The sequence below is a fragment of the Brassica oleracea genome, chromosome C4, assembly GCF_000695525.1.
Source record: "Brassica oleracea var. oleracea cultivar TO1000 chromosome C4, BOL, whole genome shotgun sequence".
NCBI classification, from domain to species: Eukaryota; Viridiplantae; Streptophyta; class Magnoliopsida; order Brassicales; family Brassicaceae; genus Brassica; species Brassica oleracea.
Genome location: NC_027751.1, coordinates 37,513,376 through 37,536,466, shown reverse-complemented (window position 1 = coordinate 37,536,466; position 23,091 = coordinate 37,513,376). Strand labels below are relative to the sequence as shown.

Genomic DNA, 23,091 nt, shown 5'->3' with positions numbered 1-23,091 from the left:
CCCATGGATTCACTTGTTTAAATTGATTAAAACCTTGTTGTATTGCTCTGTTTGCTATTGTTAGTTGTCACACACTCACCACTATTGAATCTACTTAGCTTAAGAAATGACTTGTATTCTCACTGATTCACATCACTAGGACTGGTTCGACATTCACCCCACTATACTACAACATTTGCAATAGGCAGAAAAACCTATTACCAATCACCCGCAAGCGGTTGTTGGCGATTTGCAACAATAACTCAAACCAATCTAAACCGCTTCAAACCGTTATAAATCTCATAAATTCAAAAGTTGGTTAGCGTTTGCGGTTGCGGACGGTTGCGAGAAAATAATTTTTTTCTTATTTTTTAAAAAAGTATAAATACAAAAATAAAAATATTCAATAAAATTGTAAATTGGAATTATAAAAATACTTAAATATATCTATTATATTTTAATTAATATCATAAAAAAATTTAAATAAAAATATTTAATATAATTTTAAATTTTTTTAAAAAATTTAAACTATAAATTTCTAAATATAATTTTTATATTTATTATAATATTATGATTTTTGATATTTTTATAGTTATATAAATGTAAATATTGTTAATTTATTATTTAACCGTTGCTGCATTTGGTAGTTAATCGGTCGTACAAATCTTTTAAAACCGCTATAAACCGCAATTACCCGCATCCGCAAACTCCCATGACCGCAACCGCTGCGTTTGAACCATGTACTTAGTTGTTAATAAGGGAGACTAAGTTATCCTATAGTTTAGGAACCTTCCACTTCCAGTATTGTAGGAATCAATGATTCCAACCTCTGTTTCGTTTCTTTATAAATCAATGAGAAAGCCAAAAAGAGGCAATATCAATTGCTCAAAAAAGTATCTGTGTTCTTAGTTTTAGTTTTTTAAGCTTTGATCAAGTTCATTGCTATCAATATTGTTTTGAAAATCCTTTTTTACGAGTCTTTCCTTTTTAGAAAGAGGATTTTTCAGTTACGTCTAAGATTTTCTTACACGTGCCAGATCCCAGCCATTCACCACACCAACTTGACGGCGAGGAGAAAAAAACGACGGCCCAAAAAAAAAGCCCAATTAAATGTTGAACAGATAAAAAAAAGAATTCTTGTTTCAAAATCGACGGCTGATCGTTTCTTATCGATCCTTGGCCATTTTTTTCTCTTGTGATTTCTTTCGATTTGTATGTTTGTGAAGATGTTGTTGTCGTCGAATCTGTGTTAACGTATATGGCTTTGAGCCTTTGATAGTGTGTGTGCTTATTAAGTATCCACGACCAGCTGAAGCCTGTTGAGTTCTCTTTCCAGGAGGCTTGTTGCGAGGGTCTTTAGGCCACCATTCCGGATAACCTGTCATCTTAAAACATGAAGTCGCATCATATCCTTTGTACAAGACCTTATGTAGTCTCGATTAGTTGAACCACCATATAGTATCTATCTGACATATGTCTGGAAGACTCTTTAGGCCAACCTGGAGCCGAAGAGCGAGAGCCATTCGCAGGTGGAACTTGAGTAGCAAAACTCTTCACCGGAACTTCAGATGTTACACTCTGACGAATTGTTTCATTCTGAACTATCGTTTGATAGACACTATCCAAATCCGGAAGAGGCGTTATTGCACAAAGTTGGGATCGAATAACCCCATGAACTGAATCACCTAAACCAGCGAGAAAATCATGAATTTTCAGAATCCCTCTTTCCTTATCGTGACCTGAATTCAGATCGCACTCACACTTACCACATCCACACCGTTTGGTTTCCATACACTCAGAAATCCCATCCCAGATCTTCGTTAATCGTCCAAAGTAATCATCCACCGTTGTTCCATTTTGCTTGCGGGTCGCTAAGGAATTCCGGAGCTTCTGGAGATGAGCCCCACTCTTGATTGAAAATCTCTTCTTGATGACATCCTAGACCTCTTAGCGACTTCCCGAGTTGAAATCATCGACCGAATCTTTGGCTCGATAGTCTCTTTGATCCAACCAACTATGAGATGATTGTTGATCTACTTATTACTACATTCATTACTAATAATAATAAATTATTATTTATGTTTTTTTTTACCAATTACTATTTATCTTTTTATAAAAATTCTTACGTATATTTTAAAAAAAAAATATTAGTACACCATATTCATTTTTAATAAATAAATTTAAAAACCACACAATTTTTTTTCAGTTATATCCAATCAATAATTTTATTTGATTAATGTTTAGTTATGTGTTTTCTGTTTTTAATTTTTTCAAATCAACAATTTTATTTGATTAATGTTTAGTTATGTGTTTTCTGTTTTTAATTTTTTCAAATCAACAATTTTATTTGATTAATGTTTAGTTATGTGTTTTCTGTTTTTAATTTTAACTTTTTATTAAAAGGTATTTTCAGATAACAACGCAATATATATATAAATTATCTTTAAAATTCTTAGAGACATATTTATCTTTTATTTAATCTTATCAAAATATAAGAAAATTTTATTTATTTTATTCGACATAAAATATTTTATTTTAGAAAGATAAATTTATTAATGTACATAAACATAATAACTGGTGTTTTAATTTATAAGTAAATATATCAAAATAGTTATTGTAGTTAAAATTATTAATTGACGAATATGTTATGTAGCATATCATTTTGATTGTCGCAAAACAAAAAATTACAAATAATTAAAAACTATTATCTATAAGAAATATTATATATTACAAATTGAACAAACACCTATACATTCTTGTGTTGTGAAATATTCCGTATGTTTATTCTATTAAAATAAACATCTGTGCAAGTGCACTAATCAAACTATATTATCTAATTAAAACAATATAATATAAATTATACATGTAAATTATACAATTATCTAATTAAAAATAAATTATTTATTAATTATTATACTATATTTATTTAATAAATATTTATATCTGTGTATAAAATATTCTGCACAAGAGCACATATTCAGCTAATCTATTATTATTCTACAAAAAATTATTGAATAAAATTATGTCGCCATACAATTATGATTGTGATATTTCACTATTCAGGTAATACGAATCATACCTAATAATTATATATATAGATAATTAGATTATTCAAACTTTTTTTTTTTTTTTGAAACACTGATTATTCAAACTAAATAAAAGAAATCAACTAAAAATATGATAGGAAATAGACTGAAAAACAATGCATATCTCTTCTTTTTTTTTAATTGCAGCATACCGTCTTTTTATGTGATGCCTGTTTTGTGTTTGTCATTGTTCTTTCTTTCTTTCTTTCAACAACGGATACCCAACTCACTTATGTCATTAACCCAATCTAGGAGAATTAGGATCATTGACCAAATATTGGTCATTTATGGTCTCAGACCAAATTCTCCCAAAAATTAAAGGATAAATTGACTAGATCGATCTGTATTCTCTAGCTTTCATTGATGTAAACCAAATTCTAATACATTGAACAATTCTGAAACACGACTAAGGGGTTGTATCTAATATTATGCAAAAGAATATATAACCATAACCACTTTAAGTTACAAACAATATATAACGAAGCGATGGCTTCTCTCTATTCTTGTTTTGTTGTCGGTTCTCTGGCAGTTTTGTTACAGTTTCTCTTTGTCTCTGCTTCAACAAAATCCATCAACGCCATATGCCAAAGTGTCACTGACAAAGCCTTCTGCGTCAATACTTTGACTGCGTATCCTCCGGCCGCTTCTGCCACCAGCACGGTACTAATCGTCTTTTTTTTTCTAAATTAACCATTAGATAGAGATACAACAGTTTGTTACTCTACAACTGTTTTAGTAATTTCTCAGTCGATTTCTTTTTTCTTTACCAACATTAAAGTTTCAAAGTTATCGTTTTAATTTGAAGTTCCAAGCGGCTGAGGCGGCGCTCAGCCTTAGCATATCCTACGCCGGGAAATCAGCAAGTTTCGCCGCAAATGCGGCAAACCAGAATCCAAACATGAAGAAGCAGTTCGCTGCGTGTAAGGATGCATATGCGACAATTATAGCATCTATCAAGAGTGCTGCCGCAGAACTCAAGGAATCTCCAGATACGGCTAACTATGATGTCATGGTTTGTAGGGACAGCTCGACGATCGTGAAGAATTTGATCAGGAAAAATGTAGACAAGGATTCGAAGATGCTTATAAAGATGACAATGATGATGGAGAGGCTTCTTGCTATTGCTGTTGGAGCCACCGTTGCTGTTGGTGGATAAAGACAAGGACGAGGAGATTATTTAATACTAAGAAATACAGTACATTCTTTTGGTTTGGTTTGGTTTGGTTTGAGAGGATCAATACATTTCTCTTTTCTCGTTGGAACATGAACATTATGTTCAAACAACTATTTCAATGGGAATATGTCAAACAACTTTTGTTTTGTGCCAGAAAATATGTACACTTTTAACCTGGATCGCAAACCAATGGCTTCGATCTCACTTTTTAGATAAATAGTAAAATCGATTGTTTATCTGATAGTCTTTTATTCACTGATAACTAGTAGAATCAAGCCAATTAAAAAGCTACATACAGCTTAAGAGCGAGCTTAAAAGCTACTGAAGCTCTTCTTCTTCTAGGCTTTGCTTCCTCTCCATCTCATCTCTTGATTCTCCTCAATCAATATCCATCGTGCCGTTTAAATTTCATAGTGTAAACTCTAGCCTTATAGTGTGAATTTGTAAACTCTATCAATAACCTCGCAGAGTGTGAATTTCTTTTTTAAAGAGCCTAACACATGGAGTTTCTAGTGTTTTTAGTAGGTTACAGGCTTCCTGCGTGGTGCGGTGCTAAGATGAATTTTGTCCATACATAGACATCGAGCCAAACCAAAATCAGCGATCTTGGAATTTAGATTGAATTAGTTAGATTATGTTTATCATTTCTCTTATCAACAAGATTCTTGATTAGCCCTGCACCTCTCATCGCACCTCCAACATGTTTAAAAGTTATGTTATCTAGATTCTTGATTAAGAGATTGCTTTGGCAAAGCAAGAACATATAGAAACAACAACGAGAAGGTGTACCATGTGGGCTCTGGTTAATCCCGATCACATAAAAGTCTAAAACTCCTGAAGGTGCAGTCATGTACATAACTTAGTTTAATTCTCCATAGATAATAAATAAATTCTTGAAATAAACAAAATGGCCTAATATTAGCTCAGTTTGTTAGTGCTTCGTGCTAATAACGCAAGGGTCATAGGTTCGAAACCTGAATTTGCTCCACGCAATGCAAGATAAAAGGTCTTTGATTGTACATAACTTAGTTTAATTAATTCTCCATAGAAGCATCTATATTATAATTTGTATGTATAAGTTACTTGGTCTGAAATTAAGAAGAAAAACGTTTTAGAAATAAAGAATAAAGCTTGGTTTCATTAACTACTGGATATACAATATAATCATGTACAACAAACTAAATAGCAAAGTATATCTCATGTACTATTTTGCTCTACAATCCGACCACACCATATAGCTCCCAATATTTGACTGACTCTACTCAAGAACAAATTCCCAAGGCCGGCAAAATTGCAGACTTGTTGACCTTTAGAGACTGTCTCCAAGGTTTTACATTGTATCTTCTTTCCGTTGTTGTTATTGTTATTGTTGTCGTTGTCTTCTTTGTTGCAGTCCACACGCAGAGTGGTGGTTTAAGGGGCTTGTCAATGCTCAGAGGAGACAGATGCTTTGATATCCACGACTTCAAGGATGCTAGAAAAGGTGCAACCTCAAACAACTTGAGACCAGCGAATCCACTTTCAAGCCCATCAAGCCGAAACCATGAGATTTGACTGATCTCCTTCTTCGTTAGTGGCGCAAAAGCTGTATCATCTCTCACGCCAACGACAATGTAAAGCCTCACTCTCTTCTTTCCTTCGAATGTAATCTCGATGTATTCTTCTTTATTAAGCAGCTTCGATACATCACACCCTGTCTCCTCGAGGACCTCTCGTATAGCGCAAACATCATCTTCTTCGTTCGTATTCTTCTTCCCTCGTGGAAAGCTCCAATTCGATGATTGTTTCCATCCCTTCACCAGCAAGCAACGTTCGTATGTCTCGTCCAATATAATCGCACCAGCGACCGGGATTCGAGACTTGTAAGAGAAAAAGTCTCTAAATATCATATCCATGTATCCAACGTGAGGACTCAACGCATCGGAGTTGTTGAATAAGAGACGAGTAAACTCTCCAAAGGACAGCGACTTTAGGGTTTTGTCGTTTTCGACAACGTTATCTTCGTAGTACCAGTGAGCACTCTCTACAAGAAACATGAGTCGATTCAAAGACTGTTTTTCTTCCTCGGGGCCGTTCACAACAAATCGAGTGTAGAGATCGTCAAGAATTTTCTTCGACGGGAGGCTCGACATTATTTTTCTTGCGTAACGCTCCAGCTTCTTCTTAGAACTCTACAATCAGTGTGGGATTTTTTTTTATTTCTTTGTTGTATGAGATAGTACGAGTGCTCTTTGGATGTATATTTATACTCGTTTTGACCGTTAATATCTAATATTTTTTTAACAACGGTAATATCTGATACGATTTAAGAAAATCACCTTTTCCTTTTTTACGAGTCTTTCCTTTTTAGAAAAAAGGATATTTGAGATAATCCAAGATTTCCCTTTTTTTTTTTTTTGAACTTTCCCAACAAAATATGGAACAGATAAATAAATAGAATTCTCGTTTCCAAGACGGCTAATCGTCGTCGTCGAATCTGTGTTTATGTATATGGCTTTGACTGTGTTTGTGTGTGTGCTTATTAAGCATCCATGGATGTATATCTAGCCGGGTTTGTGTTGTGCGACTGTGTAAGTTTGTATGTTTGAGATTAATGAGAAAAGGTTAACAATGTAGACATAAAAGTATTCTCTCTTTTCTTTACAAGAATGAACAAATACAAAGAGAGTAAAGAGAAATAGAGAGTGTGTGAAACACAAGCAAAACAGAGAGAGATGTCGGAATTAAAACAGAGAGTGTAAGAACAAAATAGAGACGTTCAAGAGATAACAAAAACAGAGTAAGAAAGAGCTGGCCATGAGAGTGAAAGTTCAGCAAAATCACAACAAGCTAGAGCCTAGAGGAGAGGTATCAATGCAACAACTGCGACGACTTATACTTAAAGAGCACACCCATTTGCTGTTTGCTTCTATCAGGAATAATAAACTGTTCTGAGCCATATATAGATGTGAGCTTTGTCTGAAATGTTTTATATTTGTTTAGAAGTTGGTATTGAAACCTGTGATCAATTATGTTATAATCGTCTGGATATAAAAGTAGGTTTTCTAGTGATTTTATTCTCGTAACGTTTTGAGGTAAAGAGAAACTAGAGTCATTTATGTGAAAACTCAAAAGTAATTGAAAGATGCAAAATTAGGTTAGGAAAACTGAGATTATTGGCTAGACAAGAGCAAAATAGACAGACGCTTTGGAGCTTTGAACATAACACTCTTGAAAGAGCAAAAAGAGGTGGTCGCAACCATTTTTATCTAAACCCATCATCAAAAGGATCTCACACCTGTCCCTACTAACCATTATAATGTACAAGAATTAAACCTTTCCCTCTAAAAGAAACGAGAGGTATTAACTAAATAACGAAGAAATAATTAACATATCCAACTGTTTTGCTCTACATACCCCACCAATCCAACTGCATCTAGCTCCCAATTGACCACCCATATACATCAAGCTGAAGAACATGGTTCCTTGGCCGGCAAGAGCGCTAATGTGTTGAACTTCAGAGACTGTTTCGAGGCTCTTTTATTGTAGCTTCTTTCCGCTTTTGTTGTTGTTGTTGTTGTCTTTGCATTCCACACGCAGATTGATTTAAGTGGCTTCTCACGCCTCCGTGCTACAGAAGATGGATGCTTTGATATCCATGACTTCAAATTTGCGAGAAAAGGTGCCACCATGTACAACTTGAGACCAGTAACTCCTCCATCATCAAGCCGATCAAGCGGATGCCATGCGATTTGACTGATTTCCTTCTTGGTCAATGGCGCAAAAGCTGTATCATCTTTTACACCAGCGACAATGAAAAGCCGCACTGTTTGCTCTCCTCTGAACGTAAAGTCAATATAATCTTCTTTCTTAAGCAGCTCGGAGACATCAAAGCCAGTTTCCTCTAAGACCTCGCGTATAGCACAAGCGTAGTCCTCTTCGTCCTTACTCTTCTTCCCACGCGGAAAGCTCCAAGTTGATGATTTTTTCCAACCCTTGACCAACAAGCAACGTTCATATGTCTCGTCCAAGATAATCACACCCGCGACCGGAACTCGACTCTTGTAAGAACTGAAATCTCTGAATATGTCATCGATATGAGCAAGGTAAGGACTGAACAGCTCACAGCTTTTGAATAAGAGGCACGTAAACCCTTTAAACGGCAGCGACTTGAGCCTAGGATCGTTCTCTACGACGTTATCTTCGTAGTACCAATAAGCACTCTCAACAAGAAACAAAATTCTTTCGAATGACTGTCGATCTTCTTCAGGGGCATTGAGAACAAATCGAATGCAAAGATCTTCAAGAAGCTCATTCGATGGGACACACTTTCTGATCTTCTTCGACGTCATATGTTTTTTCTTCTCTTTAATTTCTTGTGTAGTAATATTGCTTCTTCTCTCCTAGTTATAAAACCCTAAGCAGTGCTCTCTGGAAGTATATGTATATTATCGACTCTCTGGATGTATTATATACAAATATACTAAAATATTTGATTTTGTTTATCCTTTTGTGAAAAGGATTGTTGCAAAAATTTAGATATTTTTTTGGTAGGGAAGAGGGCTTCGTTCTACACGTGCGGACGTGCCAGACTCCACACACCAACCTGACGACGACGGCCCAGAAAAGCCCAATAAAATATTGAAAGCGAATAAATAAATTAATTCACGTTTCAAAATGGACGGCTGATATTAAAACAAAGCTTCATCTTGTTGACCAGATGACAAAAGTCTTCAACTGCGTATTTATAAAAGCGGACTGGCTCACCTCTTCTCAAGACATTCCATTTCATTCTCCTCCTCAAAAAAAAAAGCGAATCTAGGGTTTTCATAATTTCGAAGGAAGATGGCGATGCAGAAGGCTAAAGAGATCGTTTCCGGCAACGCCGTCGTTGTTTTCAGGTCCCTCTCTTCTCAATTCTCCATTTTTTTTCTCGCTTTTTTTTTATTTTAATGGTTGTTTATGAACATGTTTGGTAATCGGAGTCTGTGTTTGTGTATATTGGATTTGATTGTGTGCATGTTTACATGGAAATATATTACGATTATAAAGCATGGATGTATCTAGACGCTTTTGTGTACCAAAGGGGTGTGAGTCTGTTGTTTTGTGTGATCTGATCGGTTTATTTTGGGAATTGCAGCAAGTCGTTTTGCCCATACTGTGTGAGAGTGAAGGAGCTTTTGCAACAATTGGGAGCTAAATTCATCGCCGTTGAGCTCGACAAAGAGAGTAATAATCCCCCAACAATCTTTCATAATATATTCATTTCGTTTATGTCTTTTTGTGACTTGATTTGATCTGATCCCATAGTCAAAGATTCCTCTGTTTTTTATTGGTTTGGTTGTTCTCTTTCTCTTGCATGTATTTTTCATGTTTAGGTTTTTGATCCAAGTTTAGGTTTTGTCCATGAACCCGCTTTAGAAAAATTCTCTGCTTCCTCTGTCATACAAGTTTAGGTTTTTGTTTGATCCTTGTATATTTGATGTTTTATTTACAGGCGCTTCATCGAAATCTTCTCTCTTTCTCTGGAGATTCATATTTAGTTTATTAATTCAATACAACTATAGGTTTTGCTTCGTGAACCCCCACTCTTGTGGAATGTTTCTCTGTTTCTCTTACAGTTTAGGTTTTTGTTCATGAGCCCATCATTTAAAGTTTCTTGGTTTTCCCTAGAAGAGATTTGTGTTTAGGTTACTGATCCAACTATAGGTTTTGCCCTTGTAATTTTATTTCATTTACCATCTTTTACTGTTTCATACAGTTCTGTTTGTTTGTATATTTGAGATTCGGGTTTACATTTTTGTTTGTACTACCAAGTTTAGGTTCTGTTCTTGTTCACATTGTCGGAAATTTGTTTTCAGAGCAAGTTCTGATTGTTCTCTTGCCCCCCCTACATATTCATGTTTAGGTTATTGATCCACGTACTGGTTTTATTCATGAACCAACTCTAGAATGTTTCTCTCCTTTCTCTGGAGATTCTAGTTTAGGTTTTACGTTTGGTCCTTATACTGGCACTGCTCACGGGCCCATCACTCAAAAAAATTCTCTAATAATTCGATTTAGGTTTCTGACCAAAGTATATGTTTCTGGGGCCTTGCCAGTCGATTAGTATATTACACTGATTTAGACTCACTTGGGAACTCGAAACTCAAGCATTGTTCATTGCTGTTGTTGTTATAATACAGGTGATGGTAGCCAAGTTCAATCAGCTCTGGCAGAATGGACAGGACAACGCACCGTTCCCAATGTGTTCATAGGTGAAAAACACATCGGTGGCTGCGATTGTAAGAGAACTAGATCGCAACTCTCTTTCTAATTTTTTTAAATAGATTTTCTGATTTTTCCTTGTGTTTTCTCTAAACCAATCTTGTGTGATATTCATTGTTTTGTAGCTGTAACAAACCTGCACAGAGACGGCAAGTTGGTTCCTATGTTGACTGAAGCTGGAGCTATTGCTGCAACAGCTGGAACTACTTCTGCTTAAAGCGCACAATCAATTTGTGATTTGCTTCTTTCAGGAATAAAATATGTTTGAGCAATAAATCTGAACTTTATCTGAAATGTTTTAAAGTTAATTGTTGTTATGTCGAAGTCGGTATTGAACTTCTGATACATTTATGTTATAATTATCAGCATTTGCTAGTATTGTATGGGTATGAATGGTGAAAGAATAATGCTATTAGATCATCTATATATATTTGGTTATGTATTGTACTGGTTGGTTTAGTTTCCTTTTACTAAACCAATCTGAGATAAAAGACAACGGCTTGTAACAAACTTTGGTTAAGAAAGCTTTAATTGAAAACATTCGATAGGGTAATAATGTTCTTAAAAAAAATTATTATTTACAAGAAATAATAATAATCTCTCATTCTTTATTTTTTTATTTTTGTAAAAAATTAAAGAACCAATTTTTTTTTTTTTAGATTTGAGAAGGAATAATCATTTTTTTTTTTTTTTGCTATTTTATTCACGTATATTTTTTTTCTATTCGTTTCTTTTGTTTCTCGAATGCTGTTGAAGTTGCATTTACAAGTCATAGCAATGAACCGCAAACTCTTGATTTTCAATACACAGTAAGAAGTTGAAATTACTAGTGTTAAACCTTCATTAACGTTCAAACCATGAATCGGTTTCTTAGAATTTTTTTTTTGTCTGAAAAAAAAATTAAAAAACTAATCAATTGTGGATCGCCACGTGTAAGTGGTGCCCGAGAACAGTAAAAAATCCCTCCAAAATCGGTCTTTATTTAACACTTCTAAAAACCGATTTTTACAAAAATAATGAGACCCAACACTAAAAATCCCACTTAAATCCTCCCGTTAATTATGCCCTTAGACCGTAAAGAAATGGGCTAAAACCTGAAAAATTTATTACAAAAAAATAAACTCCGATATTCTCGAGGAGACTTTACAGTTCATTGGATGATATATTTTCTTGGCAATATCGAAGGATATTTTCTTGGGAATTTATATTGCAATTTCCAAGCATTAAATTGAAGAGGAATGGAATATACTGGAATTATTCGTTTAACATTTTGAAACCTTTTCAGATTCGCAACCACTAGTTCCTCTATATATGTAGAGGGATTACCTTTATGAGTAAAGCCACACTTGATTCTTTTTTCGTTTTCCTAAGCCTCCCAATGTCTAAAAGTAAAAAGTTTAGTTTGAAACTTCTCGTGGATGAGAAGAGAAACAAAGTTGTTTTGGCTGAGGCGGATCATGATTTCGTGGACGTGCTCATCAGCCTTTTGAGTCTACCAATGGGAAAAATTGCTAGATTGCTGGAGAGTCATAAGGATTTGCAGACAGTCCTAGCTTGTTATCAAAACCTTAACAGAAGCGTTGCAGATATGGGCATCGAACATTTTGAGACTGAAGCTTGCAAGAGTATGTTACTGTCTCCCAAGAGTTCTTATGAGATTCACTGTAGAAAGCTCAAGCTGAATATGGGTGATACTGATGCCACCAAGTTCTTTATATGCTCAAATTATCTTAGTGATGATAGTACTTGCGGCCATGTATACAGCAATTTTAACACCTCAACATGTCGTTGTGGAGATAGGATGAGCACTCGGATTTTTACATCAGAAGAAGATCAAGGTGGAGAAGAGTTTGGAAATAGTGTAGATGGAGTGTTTGTCAATTGCAGATCCTCATTCATTGTGACTGATAATTTGAAAGTATCAGTGAACTCTATTGGTGTTATCATGAATGTTCTTAATGATCAAGGATACACTGATTTTAGTGATCTTCAAGAAACCCTACTTGACATAGGGTTCGAAGAGGTACTGTTCTTATCTTCCTTATTTTGCATCATTATCGTTTATAAATAACCTCTTTAATAACATCTACTATTACTTGTCTAAATCTTAGGTGCTGACTCTTTTGGGATGTTTTTTCACTACCGAAACTCCCTTAACATGCGCGTTCCTGATGAAACCTTGCATGACCCTCAAAATTCTATCGCCGCATCTTCAAAACTCGGAGATTGTAGAACCAAGCAGTGTATTCTCTGTGAAACTTTTTGTTAGAAAGTTTGATAATGAGATTCTTTATGCAGAGTGCAATTCAGACTTCATCGATGCACTTCTCAGTTTTCTGATCTTCCCTCTTGAGTTGATCTGCTCATTATCCAGCATTTTGGGATGTGTCGAAAATTTGTGCAGAAGCCCTTGTAGAAAAGCATCAGCTTCCAATTTCAATCAAGTTCCTGATTATTATAGTTGCAGTAGCAACACTATGTTCGGCTATCTCCCTTCTCCATCACCAGTGTATGAATGTTTTGTTCCTCGCAATTCTAGCGATTCTTGGAGTTGCCAATTAGCCAGGCAGATTCAGTGGTCTATGGATCTTCTCATAATAAGTGGCGATATTGTGAAAATGTCTCCTAACAATCCGAAAGTAATTTCTGGAAGTTCATCAAGATGTGACACCGGGTTTATGAAGAAAAACACAAAGTTCATTGTGTCTAATGATCTGAATATATCTCCTATGAATTCATTTTCTACTATTGGCTTGTTGAAGAAGATGCAGGTGAACATCAGTGATCTCGAGGAGCAGCAAATTAGCATTTCTAGAGCAGAGGTGAGTATGGTTGTAGTTTTTAGCCTTCTTTTGTTACATCCTTTTTGCCGCAGTGTTAAGGTTTTTGCTTCTTTTGCAGCTTATCAGCATTCTCAGAGCTTCTTTGGTCTCGTCCTCTGCATTGACCAATGGTCTCTCAAACTTTCTCGTGAAGAAACCAAAAAGAAGAAACTTGAATGCCATAAGAAACATAAACTGAAGAATATGGATGGAGTCATCTCTGTTTCTTAGGATCATGTCTTACATCTTTTAGATTTCTGCATTATTTATTTCAAGCTTCAGTTTCTTTTCTATTTCTCTAAGATTTTCATTTATTTTGGTTTGAGTTTGATGATTTTTCTATATACCTTTTTTTAATACGTTAAGCATTAACAATTGCATTTTGTTTTGTCTTATCATACTTTGTTTTAAGCTAGAAGCATGACCGATGCGTAAATTTGCTAGATTGTTGAATAATAATAATCACAGCTTGTTATCAAAATCCTTTACAGAAGTGTTGCAGATAGGTGGTGATCCGGTTAATCCGTATGTTGATGGACTCGAGAATCAATGTTCATGAAACACCGATTCTCATCTCACTTGTAAATAATTTTGGATTGAAGAAGAGATTCTAAAATGAGAACAAGGAAGAACTTTCCTGGAAAAATTACAGAGAGAAAGAGATGAACCAACCATCTCACAATTACAATATCTTGATTGCTCTAACCCTTTGCTTTACACCCTTTTATAGCTCATTTCTTCAGTAACAACCCCGATGACTTGACAACTTCTTTCCTGTACCAGTGGAAGCATCGAACTTGGTTTGCCGCTTGAGAAATGAAGAAGAAGGTATAGGTGAAGAAAAGGAAGTGAGACCCAAACCAGCAAAGCAGACCATTGGTGTCTAATTATTTGTTTTTTAAATTTAAATGATAAATTTTAACATTTATAAGCAAAGGAAATTAAAATATAATGGTGGATATTTCGAACTACACTTGCTTCTGGATAGATGCGTGGGACAGAGGGCTCGTGGTACTACCACGGACGATACGTTTTTGTATCTCTATGAGAATCGACTGAATAACTCCTTGGGTCTAGTCGGTGGAACCGGTGAACCACGCGAGCTGGTTAGTGGGGGCACCGAATTAGTACGAAAGTTGTAACATGGGTTTTGCAAAACCACAGAAAACACGACTTAATTCAGAATATTCATCTACAATTTATAAAAATATATTATCTTCAAAATCAAAATTATCTTCAAAATCCTTATTCATAACGGTATAAATCGTATCTTTAACAAAATCGTTTTACAAATATACCAATCTGTAACAGACTAAAGAAAAAAACTGTAACAAACTCGGTTGCAATTTTGAGAAGATCTATTGCAAAAATTCATCTACATATCTAACGAAATTCCTAAACTATTATAAAAAGATATATATATATAGCACTAAAATATTGGAACATTTATATGAAGAGGAAATTAAAATATAACAGTTTGAAGAAGAAAATAAGACAGGGGATTGTGCCCCAGGTAAAGATAAACGGAAAACACAGTTTAACTTTATTCCTTCTTCTTGAACATTTATATGGGCCTTGATTGAGCCCAACATAAAAACCATACCAATAAACCTCCACGGCCATCTATAAATACATCTCAAACGCAGGAACTAATTCGTCCGTCTCTTTGCTTCTTCTCACCGCGTCAGAAAAAAAAAAACAAAACTCTCTTTTTAATCGCTCTCTCCCGAGTCGAAGATATAGATTGTACGTTCGTGTGATCTCTCAGGTTTGCTTCTTCTTCGACTCCGGATCTACGATGATTTCTTCGTGCTTTCAATTTCGGTTTCCGCTTCGTCTCGATCTTCGCCGTCCCTAGGAAGCTAGGGTTTCGCCGATGAAGGATGATGGAATCAAATCAATCCGATTGGTGTTTTTGTGCATAGTTAGGGTTTTGATACGTATGAACACGCTCGCGAATTCGGAAGATCGATCATCTACGGTGTTACGATTAGATTAGGGTTAGGAATAGAGATTAGATTGATTTGGTTTAGTTTTTGATTCCTGTGGACTTGGTGCGCTACGATACTTGGATTTGTTAGCATGAACTTGGGAGTATCAGAGGATTGGAGGTTTTTTTTATTCTCATCGTCTTCTTACTCCTTGGAAGCGTGTTACTCTTCTGAGAGTTTCTGTGGATCATCATGGATGAAGCAGCAACAGCAATCGTCTCTGTGGTGTACAGTCTGCTAAAGTTAGTGTTTTTCTCAATGTGTTTTATAGTATGAGTTACAAGGCTCCAAGGAGATACTCTAATGGAAGGAAATTCGGAGTGGAAAGACAGCAAGATTTCGCAGCTGATATAGCTCCCAGAAGACCTTATGAAAACAAGGGTCCTAATAAGTGGTCGAGGAATCTGGTTTGGACGGCTTCAGATGCCAACAAGCCAAGGAAGAATGGTAACACCTATATGTCAACGAAACCACAAGTTTCAGGCGCAGGAGCTCTTGTGTCAAACAAGCAGAGGAAGGATTCTGCATATGTGCAACGAAGCTCATCAGTTTCAGACACGAGAGGTTGGGGGTCTAATGATAAAGGCAGTCCCAAGTCTAAGGAATGTGTGTGTAAGTTTTGGAAAGCTGGAAATTGCAAAAAGGGTGATCAATGCTCTTTCTTGCACTCTTGGACTTGCCTCCCTGGATTGGTCATGGTAGCTGCTCTTGAAGGACACAAGAAGGTTTGTTTCCTTTTTACTCTTTGACTTTTGGCTAAATGAAAAAGGTTTTTCTTTAGCTAACTTGTAAATATTGTTGTTGCATATAGGATCTGAAGGGGATTGCACTTCCTCAGGGTTCAGATAAACTCTTTTCAGCCGGTAGCGATGGTACATTGCGAATATGGGACTGCCACACTGGCCAGTGTGTTCATACAATCAACCTCCAGGCAGAAGCAGGGTCTTTAATCTGTGAAGGACCATGGGTTTTCCTTGGCTTGCCAAATGCTGTAAAGGTTAGTTTAAGGAATCTCATATACTTTTGCAGTTATGCCAGTCGTCTATACTCTTGAGTGGGATTTGCTGTGTTGTCTTTGGCTCTGGTCTCATAGGTTTTGTTTATATACAACTCTGCAGGCTTTTAACGTTCAAACCAGTAAAGATTTACATCTTAACGGAGCGGTTGGTCAGGTCCATGCTATAACCGTTGGCAATGGAATGCTTTTTGCTGGGACAAGTGTAAGTATTTTAGTTTCCTTTCTCCCTTTCTAATTGTGTTAGCTCTCTGCTTCCTTGTTGGTTCTAAAGTAAGTTGCTTTTGTGCAGTCTGGTAGTATATCTGTCTGGAAAGCAACTGATTCCAAGTCTGATCCTTTCACATATCTCACATCTCTGGAGGGACATCATAGCAGTGAAGTCACATGCTTTATTGTTGGGGGTCAGCGACTATACTCTGGTTCTGTTGATAGAACAATAAAGGTGTGGGATCTCAATACACTGGAATGTACAATGACACTGAGGCAACATACCGGCGCGGTCACGTCGCTCTTATGTTGGGATCAGTATCTCATATCGTCTTCTTTGGATGGGAGCATCAAAGTTTGGGCTTGTTCTGACAGTGGCAGCTTGAAAGTTACTAATACACGCAGACAAGAACAAGTAAGTTTTGTATACACACCTTATATTCATAACAAAGAACCACGCTTGGTGCTAACGTAAAACGTGTCTTAATGTTTTCTTTGTGGTTTGGAACAGAGTGTGCATACTCTTTGTGGGATGAGCGATGCAGAGGGCAAACCGATCATGTTCTGCTCTTACCAAAACGGAACAGTCAGCATATGCGATCTACCATCGTAAGTGGGGCTTAGTCTTAGTGTTTCTCCTGTTATATTGTTACTGTAACCTTAATCATTGTTACTCAATTCGTTCTATATTTTGGGGTTATGCGGACAGTTTTGAAGAGAGAGGAAAGATGTTCTCGACGAACACGGTCGGTGCAATCACAGTTGGTCCTGAAGGGTTGTTATTCACCGGAGACAAGAGTGGGAAGCTGCGTGTTTGGAATTTAGCTGGCACCAAAGTTTAACAATTTAACAATTCTCGGTTGATTTAATATGTACATGAAATTGTTCTTATGTAATGGCTGGGGTACTAAGAAAGAAATTAATTCTGAAATGCGCTCATTAAAGTTTATCAGGGCTTTGTTCCGTAATTCAAACTAGATTTTGACCCGCGCTTTCAAAGCGCGGATCAATAACTATTTGGTTAAATTTTTCAATTTGAAAGTTATTAAATTTTTGGTTTGAATTTTACTATTTCAGTTTACATCTATAACTGAGATCAAATTAATTTTGATGGTCATTCGAGTTTTAGATTTGTGTCGGTTCGGGTTATTCGGTTTTCAAGTTATAGGGGTTAGGTGTTTCAGACCCGTTTATGAACCACATTTTTTGGATTAGATCAGTTCGGGTAATGTTGGGTTTGAGTCGGGGTTTTAACATCCATAAACCCCGAAGTGAACCAAATAAAAAAAGTTTGGGGTTAATTTAGGTTTAAACCCAAAAATCAGTTAATTCATGTAATTTGAGGCTTTAGATATTTTTATTTATAAATTAAATTATATATATTAATGTTTTTATTATATTTTAGATATCTGGATACATGTTTAGTATTATTCGATGTGATTTTAGTTTTTATGACTTAGAAAAATAGGACCCGTCCGGGTTATTGTAAACCGGCATGCGGGGGTTGTATATCATAACTGATTTCGTTGAGTAGTTTTAGGAAACTTTGTTATTTAGAAAATTTTATTAACCAATTTTTTTTCCTGTGGGAGTTTCTGATACAAAACTCTCGAATGGCCTTGCAAGCCATGGACAAATGTCACCGAATTGGACAAACCAAACATGTTCATGTTTACAGACTTTCCACGGCTCAGTTAATAGAGGTAAAAACTCTATGATGTTTATAATTTAGTTCTACCCCAGGTTAGTGAAAATGTTCTTCATCATGCTCATCTTCTTCGTCATCCTCTTTTCATGGCATTTCCTGTCCTATCACTCTCTTCTACTGCAGATAGAGCCTTGGAGGCATGGGGAATCACAGTAGAAAAAGATCATGTCCCCTGCTGTGTAATCAACTGCTGAAGTTTCTTGCTCTTACATCAGGAAAGCTGAGAGGTACACAAATATATGAATGAAACAAAAAAATCTTATGAAAATGATAGACAAAAGTTGAGGTCTTTATTGATTGTTATCCTCCAATTAAAGCATAGGATCGACATCCACTGAAACTTTTGTGAAAATCCTGCAACCATTAGACCAAGGATTTTGGTCAAAAGCCACTACTTCTCCACCTAAACTTAAAAATTGCGATACAGAATTCAGAAAATATGTATTCCCAAGATTCTTCAAACCCATACCCTACAAATCACCAACACCGACCAAATGTCAACAAAACCACAAAGGAGTTCTCGGATAAATAAAAAGACAGATATATTTATGTTAATCAGTCAGCGCTTAATCTTCTCTCTCTTTTGATTTTTTTTTTTTTGCGAACTTGAAACTTGTTAGTGCAGCAGGGATCAACGTCTCCATCTTGAATTCAGAACCACCATTAGAGAAGCCACTAAAGGGTTTTCTAGCAACATGAAAATCAAGTCGCAAAACCTTCGTCCACTTCTCCGAACCCTAAGACAAATCGCTTTCGTAATCACCTCGTACAAAACGCTTAACTTGAAATCCACAAATCTGCGATGATCTCTTGTTCCAGATCACAAAAACCTTTAATTATGCCAAAAATTATTTAGTCGAAAGGGATAGAGAAAAACGGAAATATATTGTTTGTTGGAATAAAAAGATTTCGTGAATAATAAAAATAATTAAAAAGCATAGTCTAAAATAAAACCAGTGGCAAAGATCTGTAAATATTGTTGAAACAGAATGTCACCTATTTTAGGGTCTTTTTTTTTTAATAGTATAGATTTAAAAAATCTCGTAAGAAGGTTTGCGACTCATAAAACCGCTCTGTGTTTGCGATCAAAAAGGCGATAGGGTTTAGGTCGCCGGCTTTGCCGGTGGCTCTGTACGTTGATGTCATTTGTGATGGTGAGAAGGTCTCTATTCCACTCTTGATTATTTCTTTTGATGAAAGAGTTTTCTCCAATTAAGGAGATGTTTCATTTATGGTTCTTTTTGGGAGTATTTCAATGTTTTGATTTCACCCAAGTTACATGGTCTTATGATCAACGGATTTGGGATCCGGGCATATCATATTCATGGAGAAATAATGAATCAGTGCAAGAGGAGCCACCATGGTGTGTTACAGTCGGGGAGATTGAAGATGATGGACAATCCCAGGTTCGGTTTCTGTTGGAAAAATCAGTATATTGGGTTTTTCGAAATCAAAATTGTGGATTGGTTATGGTGATGCAACCGCAATGGAATATGATACCATGGTTTCAGGCTGAAGGTACATCCCTTTTGTTGTATGGAGATGTTGGTATAATCGTTGAAAATTGGCAAACTCAGTTTCTATTTCGTTCAAAATAATCAGTGTTTTGGATTCTTTATAGAAATCTATGGTTAGATCTAAATTGGGAGTTGGCCAATGTTATACAACAAAAGGAATTGATGTTGACAATGTTTATGTTACGATATGTGGATTGGAGTTTCATCTCAGAGATGATAGCCAAATGTGAAAATCGTACAAGGTCGAACGTGAATGTGGAGAAGACAACCGACAAACTTGATATTTTGTATGAAACTTGGATATCAAAAGAAGCTTCTTGTACAAAAACGTCTTCAATTGTTATTTTCTATGAGTTGTTTTTGCATAATATTTATGTATCTCAATGTATCTTTTATTATAGTTTGTACTTTTTATGTAATGTTTACGCTAGATTCTGATCCGCGCGCCCGCGCGGTTGTAATTTTTCGATAATTACAAATACATTTAAAACCCATTAATTCAATGGTTTTATTTTATGGTTTCATTTATGATACTTTATTTTATTGTTCAGACCATATATTTTGTTATTGTGTTATATATTTTTCTTTTGGGATGTCCGTTGGATCAATTAGATAATAGTATTTTTTTATAAAAAATCGAACTATGTATTAATATACCATGTGAACATAAATTTTTAAAGAAGATTGTATCAACCTAAAATCGCATCTATGTATTTTTTATATATATGCAGTTATTTTTAACTGAAATAAAAATCAAATATAAATTTGTACAGAAAGCAAAATCTAATACTTATAAATTTGTATAGAAAGTAAAATGTACAGAATCTAGAAAAAAATTATGTATATTTTACTTTCTATAGAAAGAGAGCTGCAGGGTTGGTCTTTGATTCTGTTTTCCATTTTTTTTAATTTATGCTTATGGTCGTATGATTATTATTTATCATGTCACCAGCTAGAAGAAACTTTGTTTCGTTCAATCTTTTGTGCCGTGTTATGATTTTTCATCAAACAGGCTAGTTGTAGCTTTTGAGTTAATGGTCGATACTTGTCTTAGGTAAGATTTGACCCGCTTGATTATTTGGAGTGAGGGGACAATGACGACTTGAACTCGCCTTGAGGTTTTAAAAGGCTTGAGTTTTATGAGAAGAGTAGAACTTGTCATCTTAGACATGCTTAGGTTTTTCTGCGTTAAATTTTGTTCCTTTCACGCAATAGAGAGGAGGTATATATAGTTTGTTTCCGATAGCCTAGGTTAAATAGGATATTATGAGCAACTCGATTATCAGTTGAGAATATAGGTATTTGAATTAAGTAATACTTAATTACTTATCCCTTTTAGATCAAATCATCATAATTATCAGAATATTCTTTTGCAAGTTCTTAAGTGTTAGTTATATTCTTAGATTGCACAATAATAGGAAACTGTTTAAGAATATTATCAATGTTAGGAATAAAAAAAGGTCAATTTGTTTTGATTTAGTGCACCGGTAATATCTAATAATATATTTGGTTGATTCTGTATATCAACATATAACCAATGATTTTTTTTTTTGTAACTAAACCAATGAATATTTTGTATCGAAACATGTTTGTTTTGATTTCTGCTGACCAAACTAAACCGAGGCATTTGTTTTACCATGGTTAAGTATTTAGAGAATTTAGTGAACATAACTATGTATATACAAAATGTTGGATAATAATTCGGGCCAACATGTCTATTTTGATTTCTATTGAAACATGTTTCTAGAAATATTGGTTTTTGTATGTAGTGAACCGAGAAATATTTTGTATTGAAACATGTTTGTTTTGATTTCTGCAGACAAAATTAAACCGAGTCGTATATATTTGGTGGTATATTTAACTCAGTTTTAAGTGAAGCCATATAACGGGTCAAAATTATACTGAATCATATTTAACTCGGTTTTAAGTGAAGCGTGTGGGTCAGATATTAAACCGAGTCTCGTTTTAAGTGCACATTAATTTATTAGGCATGGTAAGTTAAAAACGACTGTGTATATAAACTCAATGGCATCCTTTCGTAAATATTAAGGAAAAATAAAGTTTAAGTACTAATTATACTTCTGTTTTAATAGATTAGATGGTTCTCTTATTTTCCATAATTCATTTGTTTAGTCAATGCCAGAAGCATATTAAAAAGTAACCTCAAAACGATGAAAAGATTTTTTTCTCTTATTGGTCTCACTATCTTCAGTTTAATACGAAGAAAGAATATCAAACAAGTATGTGTCACTAAGGATGGGAGAAAGGAACACAACATAATCTCCGGTAGAGTGTTGAGACTCTACAAACACACAAAAAGAGAGACAGAAAAATCCACGATCTAGTCGGTTCATGAATGTTATCATGGCTGTAAGCTAATTAAAAAATTACCCCCTTTTATATAGTATAGTTTATCCAAAAGTATAAAACGACCAAAATACAAAAATAAAACTTTTATAAAACAATAGAATCCAGTTTTGTTAAAAAAAGAAAAAACAATAGAATCCAGTCAACTGCTTATAAAAACAGTAAATTAAAAACGCCATAAATATATTTTTCTTATTTTTTTCTACAAAACCATTCAATAAATTTATATAGTCAAAATTTTAATCATAAGTGTGTCCATTGATAACAACGCCAATTCATTGGTAACAGCTTCAATTTCGAAAACTTTAAGAAAACTTCTGTGTTTTAATAATAATACTAGATTTTGATCATAAGTGTGTCCATTTATTTATTTATTTTTTTTCAATTGACAAATATTTAGTAAATATCATATTTCATATATTTGTGTTTTATTTTATAAAAAAATTAAACTTTTTATCTTTCTTTATTGTGTTTCATTTTAAATGACTATTTATGTTTAAAAATTAAACTTTATTTTTTAATGAATTAAATTGGTATAACTCTGATAAATTAATTTTATTATGTGGTTAATATTTTTAATAAAAATAATTATATACTTTTAATAAAGATTATTACTTTTCAATGAAAAAATCAAAATTTTTTTTATGAATGCTTAAATTATATTAAGAAAAAAAAAATTAAGAATGGTTGAATTTTTTTTTTTGAACTTGGATTAAATGACCCAAAGAAAAAAAAATGTGAGAATTGGATCTGATTTCTTAATCGGCCCAAATGGCCCAAGAGAGATCTGATGTGGACAGTGGGCTGGATCCAAAAAAAAATGGCCCAATATAGATGTATTATTAATATTACTTGATTGCCCTTAATAAAACATGCAATGTTAGTAAAGAAAGAGCAGACTAAGGTAAAAAGTACAATATGATCCTGCTTTAATAGTATAGATTTCATTTTTCAAAATATTAAGTATTTTAATAGG

At 34.7% G+C, this 23,091-nt stretch overlaps 5 protein-coding genes, 1 long non-coding RNA gene and 1 pseudogene across 6 annotated transcripts; 5 read left to right on the top strand and 2 right to left on the bottom strand.

The window, feature by feature from the left end:
- Nucleotides 1-3,418: 3,418 nt before the first annotated feature.
- On the top strand, nucleotides 3,419-4,479 carry LOC106340854. Its single transcript, XM_013779683.1, has 2 exons — nucleotides 3,419-3,725; nucleotides 3,871-4,479. Exons 1-2 carry the CDS (start codon nucleotides 3,552-3,554, stop codon nucleotides 4,219-4,221), a joined length of 525 nt encoding a protein of 174 aa, XP_013635137.1. The 5' UTR covers nucleotides 3,419-3,551; the 3' UTR covers nucleotides 4,222-4,479.
- A 1,022-nt stretch (nucleotides 4,480-5,501) lies between these two features.
- Nucleotides 5,502-6,377, bottom strand: LOC106341551 (mRNA-decapping enzyme subunit 2-like). The gene has a single exon (XM_013780291.1). The coding sequence runs from the start codon at nucleotides 6,369-6,371 to the stop codon at nucleotides 5,502-5,504; it is 870 nt and encodes a 289-aa protein (XP_013635745.1). The 5' UTR covers nucleotides 6,372-6,377.
- Nucleotides 6,378-7,682: 1,305 nt separating this feature from the next.
- LOC106338817 (mRNA-decapping enzyme subunit 2-like) lies at nucleotides 7,683-8,570 on the bottom strand. The gene has a single exon (XM_013777708.1). It carries the CDS (start codon nucleotides 8,568-8,570, stop codon nucleotides 7,683-7,685), a length of 888 nt encoding a protein of 295 aa, XP_013633162.1.
- A 392-nt stretch (nucleotides 8,571-8,962) lies between these two features.
- On the top strand, nucleotides 8,963-10,927 carry LOC106337590 (glutaredoxin-C2). The gene is made up of 4 exons (XM_013776697.1): nucleotides 8,963-9,119; nucleotides 9,359-9,447; nucleotides 10,404-10,502; nucleotides 10,611-10,927. Exons 1-4 carry the CDS (start codon nucleotides 9,064-9,066, stop codon nucleotides 10,700-10,702), a joined length of 336 nt encoding a protein of 111 aa, XP_013632151.1. The 5' UTR covers nucleotides 8,963-9,063; the 3' UTR covers nucleotides 10,703-10,927.
- Nucleotides 10,928-11,833: 906 nt separating this feature from the next.
- On the top strand, nucleotides 11,834-13,690 carry LOC106340520. The gene is made up of 3 exons (XM_013779386.1): nucleotides 11,834-12,508; nucleotides 12,597-13,307; nucleotides 13,387-13,690. Exons 1-3 carry the CDS (start codon nucleotides 11,864-11,866, stop codon nucleotides 13,504-13,506), a joined length of 1,476 nt encoding a protein of 491 aa, XP_013634840.1. The 5' UTR covers nucleotides 11,834-11,863; the 3' UTR covers nucleotides 13,507-13,690.
- Nucleotides 13,691-14,977: 1,287 nt separating this feature from the next.
- On the top strand, nucleotides 14,978-17,509 carry LOC106336924 (annotated as a pseudogene).
- A 1,768-nt stretch (nucleotides 17,510-19,277) lies between these two features.
- Nucleotides 19,278-20,180, top strand: LOC106340077. The gene is made up of 2 exons (XR_001269302.1): nucleotides 19,278-19,749; nucleotides 19,853-20,180. It is a non-coding gene; the product is annotated as an uncharacterized LOC106340077 (long non-coding RNA).
- Nucleotides 20,181-23,091: the final 2,911 nt, after the last annotated feature.

What these genes read in the sequence shown, in the direction of transcription:
- LOC106340854 (XM_013779683.1), top strand. Translation starts at nt 3,552, where the DNA reads ATGGCTTCTCTCTATTCTTGTTTTGTTGTCGGTTCTCTGGCAGTTTTG. An exon ending in CCGCTTCTGCCACCAGCACG is followed by an intron (nt 3,726 to 3,870) that starts GTACTAATCGTC and finishes TTTAATTTGAAG; the next exon opens with TTCCAAGCGGCTGAGGCGGC.
- LOC106341551 (XM_013780291.1), bottom strand. Translation starts at nt 6,371, where the DNA reads ATGTCGAGCCTCCCGTCGAAGAAAATTCTTGACGATCTCTACACTCGA.
- LOC106338817 (XM_013777708.1), bottom strand. Translation starts at nt 8,570, where the DNA reads ATGACGTCGAAGAAGATCAGAAAGTGTGTCCCATCGAATGAGCTTCTT.
- LOC106337590 (XM_013776697.1), top strand. Translation starts at nt 9,064, where the DNA reads ATGGCGATGCAGAAGGCTAAAGAGATCGTTTCCGGCAACGCCGTCGTT. An exon ending in CGTTGAGCTCGACAAAGAGA is followed by an intron (nt 9,448 to 10,403) that starts GTAATAATCCCC and finishes GTTATAATACAG; the next exon opens with GTGATGGTAGCCAAGTTCAA. An exon ending in ACACATCGGTGGCTGCGATT is followed by an intron (nt 10,503 to 10,610) that starts GTAAGAGAACTA and finishes ATTGTTTTGTAG; the next exon opens with CTGTAACAAACCTGCACAGA.
- LOC106340520 (XM_013779386.1), top strand. Translation starts at nt 11,864, where the DNA reads ATGTCTAAAAGTAAAAAGTTTAGTTTGAAACTTCTCGTGGATGAGAAG. An exon ending in TTGACATAGGGTTCGAAGAG is followed by an intron (nt 12,509 to 12,596) that starts GTACTGTTCTTA and finishes TCTAAATCTTAG; the next exon opens with GTGCTGACTCTTTTGGGATG. An exon ending in TTAGCATTTCTAGAGCAGAG is followed by an intron (nt 13,308 to 13,386) that starts GTGAGTATGGTT and finishes CTTCTTTTGCAG; the next exon opens with CTTATCAGCATTCTCAGAGC.